The sequence below is a fragment of the Parasteatoda tepidariorum genome, chromosome 4 (assembly GCF_982258835.1).
Source record: "Parasteatoda tepidariorum strain Cologne lab strain chromosome 4, Ptep-v5.0, whole genome shotgun sequence".
NCBI classification, from domain to species: domain Eukaryota; kingdom Metazoa; phylum Arthropoda; class Arachnida; order Araneae; family Theridiidae; genus Parasteatoda; species Parasteatoda tepidariorum.
The window spans coordinates 89,410,457-89,424,693 of NC_141758.1; the positions used below are offsets into that span (position 1 = coordinate 89,410,457).

At 29.8% G+C, this 14,237-nt stretch overlaps 1 protein-coding gene across 1 annotated transcript in view; it reads right to left on the reverse strand.

Moving 5' to 3' along the window:
- The window catches only part of LOC107438694 (alkaline phosphatase), a 187,259-nt gene that overhangs the window by 32,103 nt on the left and 140,919 nt on the right, over window positions 1-14,237 (reverse strand). Inside the window, exon 3 of the mRNA XM_021144908.4 lies at window positions 793-967. Within this exon, the coding sequence (XP_021000567.1) occupies window positions 793-967 (175 nt within the window). The remainder of the gene's footprint in view (window positions 1-792; window positions 968-14,237) is intronic.

Here is a 14,237-nt window from a genome sequence, read left to right on the forward strand (position 1 = left end):
TTGTACCTGATTTGCTTCATTAAATGTTAAGATATATTTCATATAATTATTGAAATTGCTTCTTTGGGAATACAACCGGTAAAATTAAAATAAACATTTGAAGGGTAAAAAAAAATTCATCGGAAAATTGAAAAATGAAATATTTTATATCATTTTATTGTTGAAATGACATAAAAATATTTTACTTTTCATATTTACTTTTAAAAATACTAAAAAGACGTACCGTATTAAAATAAATTATGTTTTCGAAATTCAAAGAAATTTTTCGTTTCATGCAACTAAATTTTAATTGCCTTTCATCTCCAATATCACATTCCTCTTTAAAGTACAGTACAAAAATGCCTATTATTCGCCAGAGATATTTTACCTTGCTATCTTAACAGAGCATATGTATTTTTTCAGAAATATTTCTTACGTGTAGCCTTGCCTTGTAAATATCGTGCACATTTCCATAGTAATTGGAATTAACATTTTCGTAGTAATATATTGCAATTGATTTTCTGGGTAATAGATATGTACCGGTTGCAATTAAGGTTTGCAATAAAAAATGCAATTAAGGTTTTGAACGAGATAACAATAATGATATAATTCGTACATAAACCGTATTTTTCTAAAAAAAAAACAAACTGGAACTTTAACAATGCTCTATTTTCTGATAATTCTGAAACATTACTTTTTAGGACTTATAATTAAATATCATCCCTAGTTACCTATATAATTATCCTATATATCTTCCTAGTTACATATATATCCTAGTTACCTATATAATTAGAGATCATATATAATAGTTACCTTCATCTTGAGCCCAGTCTGCTAAACACGGTATTCTTGATTGGAAACTGCTTTGGCATTTCTCGTAACGTCCGCCATCGTCCAAGCCGACAGTTTCGAACCGACCTTTGACCCCGCACAGCAAGGCAGTTGCACAAGCACCCGACTCTCCTACTTGGCTGTCAGTGTTATAAGTCTGGAAAAAAATAAGTCTATGAAATTTTGACGGTCAACCTTTAAAACTATTACACTGATTCAAACAATTTTTTTCTTGTGATAATGTTAAATTGGATATTTTCAACTCGAGAATAAGAAGACCACTGATACACAACCACCTGACCTATAACTTCAGCGCAAGCCAATCGGGATCGATAGTCACGATGACGTTGCTTGCTGATATCCAATTATAAAGATAAATAAATTAGGCACGTTATACAATTCAGGAAACATGTGAGGTAAATATATTACGGAAAAATGCAATCTTTAGAGTTCAATTCAAATTTTACAGTAAATTATGGAGCAACATAGTATATTTCTTTTCTTCCTCTATGACGTCACGATTTGTTTTTGAATCTATTTTAAAACCGTCTGCTTTATGCACCGAGGTGGTGCAAGAATTAGCTTATTAAACAAACTGTCTGGGCTTGAATTCTGGTGATGAATAATTCATCTCTATCTCAGCTGAAAAAAAGCGTCGTTCAATTACAATTTTTTTCAGCTGACAATTTTTATGGTATATATTGATTTGAGAGTAACAAGTACAGAATTCCTGAGTGTCAGTATTTCCAGAATTAAATCTGCATGACAGTTTCTTATTTTATTTATTATTATTTTTTAACAACATATGATGTTGTGGCATACAAAAGGATCGCGTAATGACATAGGAGCATAAGAGTGGGAAAACTATTTTATTTTTCTCATTTTTGTCTGAAATATAGTTTGCAACGTGTGACAAGGGGAGAGGCGAGATAACAAGAACTGTGACATCACCCCTTTTGCTTAAAATAAAAAAAAACTTGATTGAATATTTTAATATTATTTATTTTTATAATTTATATCATGTTTTTTCCTATCACAACTAGTACACATTAATAATGGGATCACAAATTACGCACAGTTAAAGTTAAAAGCATAAAAACACATAGTTAAGGTTTAAAAATGAATTCTGAAATATAAACTACACTCAGGAAACAAATATGGCCAAAACTTAAAAGTACTGTAAAATTTACCGTGTTTTTGAAACTATATGAACACCAACAAGCTTGATCATTTTTACCGAAGCGGTTTGGTAATAATTTTGGTAAAATTAAAAATAAAATATATTTTTATAATATGTGATAATATTTTATAAATGAAGTAAAATTTGTTAATTTTATCACGATACCTTAGACATGGCAAAATCATTTATTCGGTTAAATTTACTTTTCAGTTTTTTATTTTTTACTAAATGGGTGGTAATACGAACTTTAATTTTGAAAACCAGAATTTCCAGTAGACCGTGACCGTATGTATGGAAAAATTACAAATGAATGGTTTAAATACGGCATATTTTGGGTTTTATGATCAAAATTATCTTCTTTTTTTTTCATCAGAAAAGCCATTACCATACAGTACTGTATTTTAACGAGAATTTTTTCTCCTCGTAAAATGTTTCGCTTCTTAACTGCAAGTTATGTTAAAATGATGTAGTGTGACACGCGACAAAGGGTAAGGGGAACGATGAAGTGTAATAAGTGACAAATAAAGGGGAGGATAAAATTAAAAAACTAGAAAAAATAAAACATCACACAACATATTCAAGGTCTTGTAGAAATATTAAAATTAACGCTAGCTTACATTACATGTCGAATACAAATTTGATCAACATAGTTTGAAAACAAATGAACTTCATAAAGAGCTACATGATCAACAAAGAATTTCTATTATTTCATTAAAAATAGCGAAAAGAATTAGATTTTCGCAAAAAAATTCAAAACGCAATCGGTTTAGAGCGGTACATAGTTTATGTCACCGTATCTCTTATTCTAACGTTAAAACCATTGAAAAAATGCAAACGACAATGAAAAAATACCTCAAAAAAATTGTAAACCAATTTTAGTTAAAATTCATAGAGTAGCGAAAACATTATCCCCTTAACAAATTTTTAGAGCGACTTTTTAATCCAAACAAATCATTATTTTACAAAAGATTAATTTAATACAAATGATAAGCTTCCCGTATTCTTTAGCCACTTTTGAGTAATAATACTTAAAAAGCGCTCTCAATCTCTGAGGGAAAAAAAGAACATCACTTCAATGAAAGAAAGAAATAAAAACCGATCTCATTACTTGACCACTTTAGTATCTTAAAATGTTTTTGAATTCTTTGTTAAAGAATTTTATTTTACTTTATTTTCCTGAAATAAAAGTGTTTCTACTAGGAAAAGAGCATCCCTGTATTTTTTTTTTTTGAGTGCTGCTTTTTAAATTTTTTTTCGTATAATCTAAAAATTGAGGATAATAAGGGTTTCGCTAGTTGAAGCCACTTTCTGATATTTGATTAAAATTCTAACGAACTTATTTTTCATTTGACACGGCTAATGTCAATTTCAATTATAATTCACGACTTTGATCTACTTTCAAATAAACAAGTGGTTTTTGAATGTCAGGCAGGATATTTTTGTTTTATAAACTCACTAGCCGCCTAAGGCGGCCAGTTGTCCGCCAAGCTAAAGGTTTACACAAATAAAGTTTTTTAAAACATAGCAGGAAATCTGAAGATTAGTGGACAATTAAAGTGTTCCTGTCCTGCAATTTTGTCTTCATATCCAGTTCTGCTGCGGATGTGTTATAGCTCTTGAGGATGTTTGAAGATGCAACTTTGCCATGGTAACCTAACCTATAACATAACTATCAGGTGGAGACTTGTTTTTTTTTTTAAAAAAAGGGCCTCAGAAAACAGCGCGTAAGAAAAAAAAAACTAAAATGCTAAATACATGAAAAGAACACAAAAACGAATTAATTTTTTAGGTATCAATTTCTATTTTTATATAATTTTTTAAGGTATCAATTTCTATTTCTATATCGCTACAAAAATTATCGTCCTCGCTTAAGAAAAAAAAAATAGAGCGTGGAAAGAAGAAGAAAAACTTATTATAACAATTATGAACAGCGACAAATATATCAAAGCGAAGCGTTCTATTTACGTATCGAATATGTTGCCACATTTTTAACACAAAAGTTAAACTTTTCTCCACTTTGATAAATGTAAACTAATGCGAACCTTACAATTAAATTATTAATTCCTTCGTATATTATTGGTTTAAAATGTCGAAAATTAATATTTCAATTGTAAGGTTCGCATTAGCATACATTTATAAGAGTGGAGAAAAGTATATGCATTTTTTAATAGTTTCTTGAATATGGCTCGTTGAAGACGAAAAAGCGTAGATTTTCTTACAAAATGACTGATAACTAAGAAACTAATCCAAATTTTTGAAAAAGAAAAAAAATACTTCTTCATTATGTCAAAACACAATTATGTGCCGAGTTTCGTGTCTGGGCGAGGCTTCTGGGGTGATATATTGTGATTACAGACACACACATAGCCGCGTTTATTATTATGAATAGATTCCTAAATGATACTTTCAAACAGAAAGGGGAAACGTTCAATTATAATATCGAGCTGTATATGTGATTATAAACAATATGTCTCAATATTTATCGCTAACAGACATAAAGTATTTAAATGCTTTTTAAGCGCATATTTTTTATTTGATGACAAAATATTTAATGTAAAATATCAATGTTTTAAAACTGCGATATTTAATGATAGATCAATAAATAGATCATATACCGATCGGTGAAGCACTGGAAAAAAAAACAGAATTAAAATTACAAAATAGAACTAACAATGTCTAACAACTTTCGACTGCTCTCTTAAAAAAAAAAATTTTCTTCCAGATCTCATCCCTAATTTTGAGAGTTAAAAAACTCCGATTCAATCAAGTAAATAAATCAAAATAAAAAGGATTAGTTTATTCTAAGAAAGTAAGTTTATAAGTGTGACTTAATAGTTCGCATTAATTGATATAACAATAACGTCTCGCACCAGTAACGTATTGCATCTTAACACGCGTAAATACAATCATTATATCAACATTTTTTAATGTAGTAAACAACTTTCTTCTCCACCATGCAGACATTGTTATTTAATAAATGATCAGATTAACTAACATGTTAAATTATATTTCGCACAATTACTTCACGATTTAGTGGTTAAGGGGAGAAAAAAAATTCTGGTAAAATTACTGTTCTTGTATGGTTATGACATTTGTGATTAAAAAAAATAATTCTGATAATAAAACCAAAATACAAGGTATTTAAATATATTGTTTGGCAATTTTTCAGTTTGTATGGTAAAGGTTTACCGGAAATTCTGATTTTTAAAATTATAGTTCTAATTACCTTATATTTAGTCAAAAATACGGAACAAGAAGGTAATTTTACACAAAATAAGGGTTTTCATGCCATGTTCTAAGGCTTTGTGATAAAACTACCAAATTTTGCCACATTTGCTACCAAACAACAGGGCACAAAATTATATTTTGTTTCAAAACTTATCAAAAAACATTACCAATGTATTTCAGTAAATATTATCGTGCTTTTTGGTCTTCCCGTGGAACCAGAAACACGGTAAATTTTACCTTATTTCGGTAGTTTTGACCATACTGTTTTTCTCTGTGTAGGAATGTGCTGCATGGTTGCTTAAAAATAAGATAGTAAGATAAGATTGAGGTATATTAATTTTAAAGTAAAGAGAATAATTAGTAAACGTAAATAAAAAAATTAGAGACATAATTTTTAAATTAGTATTTCGAAATCCATTAGTGATTATTTTGATAAAAAACTCGTTTTCATTTAAATTTGTTTCAATTAATTTGTGACTTTTAAAAACATCCCCAAGGTACAGACGATAAAAAAATAAATAAAACTTCAATTAAACTGTTTTTAGCTACAAGATGAGAACAACTGAGTAATTTAGCTATTAGAAATAGCTTTTAAATAAGCAATTCTGTCAGAAAATTTAAGTAAGCTAATGCAAGTGATTGATAAAAAGAACTAATTATATCGTTTGGTTAATTTATTTATACACGAATGGTAATTTATTATTCATGATTTAGAATTAACGAAATAAAATATCTACGCGACAAAAAAAATAAGTTCATTCTAACATTGTTTTACGTGACTTCGCATATACTTTTTATTTTTATTTTATTTCAAAAACTTACAAAACATTTTGAGCAATAAAACACTCAAAACAAAACAAAAAATTAGCAAGTTTTAAAGGACAAATTCACTCAACGATTTTGAAAAAAAAGTATTCTCTTTTTTTTTTTTCTAAAAAATTGCCGTGATACAGGTAAGTGACGTAATCCAAAGAAGCTGGAAAAAATACAGGGTGATTCTAAAAAGATGGGAAAAATTTTAGGAAGTGATAGTACACACCCAGACAAACTATTTTTATCAAAGAATGCATGGTCGAAAACAAAACCCAAAACCGCGAGAGGGCGTCAAAGTTTATGTTCTTATATGAGGCAAAAACACACAAAGAACGATGAAATTAAGTTATAAAAGCAAATTTAATGGCATGTGATTATAATAAGTGTTCAAAACAGTGGCCGGAAGCGGCTATGCTGGTACAACGGCGAAGAAAAGGTAGGCGAACTTTCTCTGCAGCGGCCGAAAGCTTGGCGACAAATAACGTAGCGCAGTAACTCGCAATAGGAATGGAGCGTTCTCGCTTGCATGAAAAAATTTTTGCAAATGCGCCAGCACCTTTGCGTTTTGTTTTCGACCATGCATTCTTTGATAAAAATTGTTTGTCTGGGTGTGTACTATCACTTCCTAAAATTTTTCCCATCTTTTTAGAATCACCCTGTATATACGCGTTAAAATATGAATATTCAAGTTTCACGAAACTTCCGTCGTTTTTGACTAGACACTTTCCTGGTATATGCTCCGTGTGAACATTTCGTCAAAATGACGAAATAACTCATCATCCTCTCTTCGAGGAAACGATTTTCGCCAAAAGTAAAGAAATATTTCGCCGATCTGGTTAAGATCGTGTAGTTTTCATTCTAGTTAACATGGTTTTTTCGAAGTTCTGTTGCGAAAGAAAATCAAAAAACCACAGTTAAAGTTCTTTACACTCAGGGCAAAGTGACGATTTTAAACTATATATATCATGTTGCCATAAATAATGTTGTTGTTGTTGTTACTTTACGTCACTCTAGAGCTGCACAATGGGCTATTGGCGACGGTCTGGGAAACATCCCGGAGGATGATCCGAAGACATGCCATCACAATTTTGATCCTCTGCGGAAGGGATGGCACCCCCGCTTCGGTAGCCCGACGACCTGCGCGCGAAGTCGAGCACTTTACGGTAGCACAGTTTAACGAGGACCAATACCGCACACCCTCGGTCCCTACGCAGACTGATCCAAGTGGTCACCCACCCGCACACTGACCGTAGCCAGTGATGCTTGACTTCGGTGATCTGCTGGGAACCGTGTCTTAACGATCAGTTCACTGCGGGACGCCATAAAGAATGATCTGGGCTTTAGAATGGACAAATAAAATATTTTAATAGTTATTAAACTTTTTTAAAAATCGTCAATTTGGCGACATTTTCCCACCTCGATTAAAATTATTAAAATTACTACCTTATTCTCACATTTTGCAAATTTTTATGCGCCTAATGCAGCATCGGTGTAAGTTTTTAAATATTAAAAATTAACATCTTTTACTCGTGTTAACATATTTCACCATTTTTAGAATGAGCATTGACAACGATAGGCTATATACTTAATCTAGCAGTCATGAGTATCTATTGCAAACCCAGAGTAGTTATAAAAATGGTAATTTTTTTCTTCTTCCAATGCCCACTTGGAGAATGACCTAAGACATACAGACATCTGAAGGGCAGATTTGTTGGCCACTCTTTCAGGGGCACCATATTAAATGGGCCAATGCTGCTCACACAGTAAGGACAGATAGTACAGAGAAGGAAAGAACATCCATCCCTTGTCCGGGATTCGAACCCAAAACATTTCTGATGCAAGGCCAGTTTCTTGACCCCTACGCCGGCCGATCGACTGATAATGGCAAATTATACGCATTAATTTTATGTGGGCAATGAAGCCATGAGTTGAGACAACATTATTGTCATATATTTGAGTGTTTCTTGTTTCGTCACAAATCACGCGAATTTCATGACGAAGTAATTATCAAAATTAAAGAAATACAACTGAAGAATTGCTGAATCAAAAAAAGTGAGAGTTTGATTTCTGAGAGTGTATAAGTATTCAAATTTCGAATTTTCGTGTAGCTTCTCGCATTACCCTGCGTGTATTGTGCTCTTCAGAAGCGTAATATAAGATAACTTTTTCAAGTCAGACGAATTCTTGTCTCAAATTTATTATTTGCAGAAGTATGCAGGATAATTTTTTCTTTTGCTTAGAATTTTTGTTATTCTAGGTGTCTCCGACCCTTGTTCACATTGATCATCAACCCCTAGATTGCTTAAAATTCCTTTTTGTTTGTCCCTAAAATGCTGAATTTTTCATGAAAAACCAATAGAATTGTGCTAATTAAGTATAATTATTCAGCAAAGAATAATTTATAATAAAAACTTTGTCATACACTTTTAATTCCAAATTTTACTCAGCGCAAGGAAAAATAAAACTAAATTAATATTTCTCGCTTTATTATTAAAAAAAAGTTTAACCACAGAGAAAAGAATTCTGTGAAGGGCATCTCTGGTAAAATAAATCGTAATTCGGGCATTAAAACTAAACTACTCGGTATTTAAACCATTCATATGGAAACGGTTTTTCGGAAATTCTGACTTTTAAAATCATAGTTTTTATTAACACACATTTAGAACAGATACAAAACCAAAACGTAAATTTAATCAAATAAATGGTTTTTGTGCCATGCTCTCAAGTAACGTGATAAAATTACCAAATTTTTCAAGGTCATTTTTTGTATTCTAAGAGCCAATTCTTTGAGAATGTATTAGAAAAACAGAAAAATGTTAATCTTGATAAAATCAGTATTTTAAAGTAAGCTTATTGTTTTTAACTTCAAATAAGAGTTTTCAAATTTGTAAAAAATGACAAAACTTTGGATACTGAGTTGATAAAATTTTTTTAATTATTATCAAGGGAGACTTTTTTACAGTTTTGTCTAATCAATGACGCAAATTCATAACTTATAAACTATTACCTAACTTCTTGTAACTTATAACAGCGAAAATTCAAATGAATACTGCTTTTGACAAGGCAACAAAGCGCTAATTATAAAACGAAAAAAGTAACTATATTTGCTAACAACATTTTATTTTATTTATTTATTTTTTAAAGATGGTTAAGGGAGTAGAGCTTTCGCCTTCCAGTGCGGCTATGGCTGGCCGATAACAATTCTGCATTCGGCTTGTACCGACCACAGTGCTGACGCAAAATATCCCCAGCGGTAGACGGATCACGGATTAGAGTCCCCTAGCTGTCAGGCTAACCATAGGAGGTTTTCGTGGCCTTCCTCTCCATGTAACGAAATTGCGGGTTAGTTCCATCACAAAGACCTCCACGAGGGCATATTTCTCTTAAAACTTGCTCCATTAGTTCCCTTGTCTTTCGGATTGGGTTCGAAATTGCAAGGCTACGGAATTCAACATTAGTAGTCGTAAACCCAAAAATTGGGTCGGCTGTTCAACGACAGTTATAAAGTAAAATAGTCTTTTTAAAAGACACAGAAATAAGCTAAATTACTATTCAATTAAGAAAAAAATATAGAAGCATTGTAAAATTCATAAAAATACTGCTAAAGATACACTTCACTTGAAAAGGAATGAATAAAGTACACAATAGAAATGACTTCGTTGCTAACTATATTTTAATTATTATTCAAAACATGTCTGAATTTTTGCATAGTTATTCTCAAGAGGTTTTCATTATTAATACCACAGACGGTTTACAAAGTAAAAGAATATTCAAAACTTTCTTGAAAACGGATCTTTTAAAAAACGTTATCTTCTTTTTTCGCTATACAAAATGTAATTGACATTTAAAGATGTTCATTATAGTTTTTTAAAATATATATTCAGATTTTATTAAAAAAGACTATCTATCTGATAATATCTAACTAAATTATTTAAGATAACACTATTTCTTTTTATACTTTTTGGGAGCTTTTTTTCTTCAAAAAGACAAGATTCCTTCAAATATTGGCATTATTTAAATAGTTATTGTGAATTTTTTCAGCACTAACTAATACACCATTCAGTGAAATAAACTAATTTGATATATAGATTTATGAGAAAAGTTCAAACAAAATAGGAGTGTAAAGTTTCCTTTGCAATAATAATAATAAAATTATTTTCAAATTAATTTAATTTATTTAAATTAATTAGTTTAATTTATTTAAGTTTAATTTTCATGTTATTTTAAGTCTTACTTATAAATGTCTACAGTATTTTAATTTTAAAATAAATAAACTTTATTAATAACACACGCTATAAATTACTGAATACATGACTATTCATAAATTTTTTCTAAGTTTAAACTATATATTACTGAATAGTATTTTATTTTTTAGATAAATAAATTCAATTAAATGGGCAAACTGTGCCAAGAAAAAAAAAGTATGCCCATAACTACCAGAATATGGTAAAATTTACCGTGTTTCTAGCCCTATTGGAACAGCAAAACGCTAGGTAATTTTTACCCAAGTACTTTGGTATTGATTTTGGTAAAATTAACAATAAAATATGGCTTTTTAAAATCTGTGATAAAATTTAGCTAGTGTGGTGAAATTTAGTAATTTTATCATTATTATTCCTTAGGGTATGGCATGAAAGGTATAAAAACCATTTATTTGAGTAAATTTACTTTTCAGTATTGAATTTGTTACTGAATTTGTGGTCATAAAAGCTATAATATTGAAAACCAGAACTTCCTGTTCGATGAATGAAAAAGTTACCAAACTTGATAGTTTAAATACCACATATTTTGGCCTCATTAAACCAAATTAAGTTTTTTTTTCACCAAAAATATATTTAGTATACAAGTACGATAATTTTAACAGAATTTATTTCTCTCTGTGCATAACTCTGAATACATGACTTTTCATAAGTTATTTCTCCTAACTCTAAATTATACATGACTTTAGTGTTTTAATTTTCGTGTTGAAAGCTTTTAAGAAAATGACGGAACTTTATATGTCACGATAGTGTAATGCATAAATGCATTTGTTTCTGACAGGGATTCAATTAATGCATAACGTTCATTAATTATGATCGCAATTAAGCTGATATGAGAAAGTATAGGTAATGTTTTTAATGATATATGGCATTCCCATTTTCATAATTGACAGAGAAAGTGAGAGTTTTATTCAGATGTCTCTTAGTTTGAATTTATTTTTGAAATTAAATTACGATGAATTACTAAATATATAGCATTTCTGTTTTAATCAAATTGAAAGCTCTGTATTAAAAAATGTATTTTGCACGCGTATTAAGTCGCACTGACAAAAAAAAATTATGGTCAAAACTACCAGAATATGGTAAAATTTACTATGTTTCTGGTTTTATTGTGTTCTATATAAAAGGATATATTTAAAATTCGATCTCGAAAAATTTCATACTTTACAATTCAAAATTGTTTTTACTATTATTAAACATTATTGTATTAACTATTATTACTGCTATTATTAAAAAATGATACAAATTTACTAAATGTTATATTTTGAATGGGATTGTCAAATACGCTTAAGACAAAAATATTATCTCGCAGTATTTTCACAAGTTTAAAAATGTGAAATATGAAAATATTTATAAATAAACTACTATAAACTTTCATGGCTAGTAAGATATAACATAAATGTTTAAAAATCAAAATAGTTAAACTTTAGTGCAATGTTATTTTTAATAACGTCAACTGGCTAATGCATCACTGACAAATTTACAAACCACATTTCGTTGCATCTCAAATAAAGTGAGCAGATACACTTATAAAGCCTGGAAACTTCGCTTTAGAGGAGACAAGAATGATTGAGCTGATTTAGAGGGCTATATCCAAGAGGAACTTATTTCGTATCTATTATAATAATCTGAGAATATAATAATTTTGAAAGTTCAAAAGTAGTTTTTCACGCTTATCAAATATCCGTTAGAAAAAAAAATCTTATCTCACAATATTTTCACAAAAATGTTGAATATAAAAATATCCAAAAGTAAACTACCATAAAGTTTCATAGCTAGTAAGATATAATATAAAAGTTTCAAAATCAAAATAGTTAAACTTTACTAGATTGATATTTTTACGACGTCAACTGGTTACTGCATCTCTGACAAATTTACAAACCACATTTCGTTGCATCTCAAATAAAGTGAGCAGATACATATATAAAGCCTGGAGACTTCGCTTTAGAGGAGACAAGAATGATTGAGCTGATTTAGAGGGCTATATCCAAGAGGAACTGATTTCATGTCAGTTATAATAATCTGAGAATTTAATAATTTTGTAAGTCCAAAAGTAGTTTTTCACGCTTATCAAATACCAGTTTGAAAAAAATCTTATCTCACAATATTTTCACAAAAATGTGAAATATTGAAATATCTAAAAGCAAACTACCATAAAGTTTCATAGCTAGTAAGATACAATATAAATGCTTAAAAATCAAAATAGTTAAACTTTACTACATTGATATTTTTACGACGTCAACTGGTTAATGCATCTCTGACAAATTTACAAACCACATTTCGTTGCATCTCAAATAAAGTGAGCAGATACATATTAAGCCTGGAAACTTTGCTTTAGAGGAGACAAGAATGATTGAGCTGATTTAGAGGGCTATATCCAAGAGGAACTTATTTCGTATCTATTATAATAATCTGAGAATTTAATAATTTTGTAAGTCCAAAAGTAGTTTTTCACGCTTATCAAATACCCGTTTGAAAAAAATCTTATCGCACAATATTTTCACTAAAATGTTGAATATAAAAATATCTAAAAGTAAACTACCATAAAGTTTCATAGCTACTAAGATATAACATAAATGTTTAAAAATCAAAATAGTTAAACTTTAGTGCAATGCTATTTTTAATAACGTCAACTGGCTAATGCATCACTGACAAATTTACAAACCACATTTCGTTGCATCTCAAATAAAGTGAGCAGATACATATTAAGCCTGGAAACTTTGCTTTAGAGGAGACAAGAATGATTGAGCTGATTTAGAGGGCTATATCCAAGAGGAACTTATTTCGTATCTATTATAATAATCTGAGAATTTAATAATTTTGTAAGTCCAAAAGTAGTTTTTCACGCTTATCAAATAACCGTTTGAAAAAAATCTTATCGCACAATATTTTCACTAAAATGTTGAATATAAAAATATCTAAAAGTAAACTACCATAAAGTTTCATAGCTACTAAGATATAACATAAATGTTTAAAAATCAAAATAGTTAAACTTTAGTGCAATGCTATTTTTAATAACGTCAACTGGCTAATGCATCACTGACAAATTTACAAACCACATTTCGTTGCATCTCAAATAAAATGAGCAGACACATATTAAGCCTGGAAACTTTGCTTTAGAGGAGACAAGAATGATTGAGCTGATTTAGAGGGCTATATCCAAGAGGAACTTATTTCGCATCTATTATAATAATCTGAGAATATAATAATTTTGTAAGTCCAAAAGTAGTTTTTCCGCTTATCAAATACCCGTTTGAAAAAAATCTTATCTCGCAATATTTTCACAAAAATGTGAAATATTAAAATATCTAAAAGTAAACTACCATAAAGTTTCATAGCTAGTAAGATACAATATAAATGTTTAAAAATCAAAATAGTTAAACTTTACTACATTGATATTTTTACGACGTCAACTGGTTAATGCATCTCTGACAAATTTACAAACCACATTTCGTTGCATCTCAAATAAAGTGAGCAGATACAATAATGCCTGGAAACTTCGCTTTAGAGGAGACAGGAATGATTGAGCTAATTTAGAGGGCTATATCCAAGAGAAACTGATTTCATGTCAGTTATAATAATCTGAGAATATAATAATTTTGAAAGTCCAAAAGTAGTTTTTCCGCTTATCAAATACCCGTTTGAAAAAAATCTTATCTCGCAATATTTTCACAAAAATGTGAAATATTAAAATATCTAAAAGTAAACTACCATAAAGTTTCATAGCTAGTAAGATACAATATAAATGTTTAAAAATCAAAATAGTTAAACTTAACTACGATATTTTTACGACGTCAACTGGTTACTGCATCTCTGACAAATTTACAAACCACATTTCGTTGCATCTCAAATAAAGTGAGCAGATACAATAATGCCTGGAAACTTCGCTTTAGAGGAGACAGGAATGATTGAGCTAATTTAGAGGGCTATATCCAAGAGGAACTGAT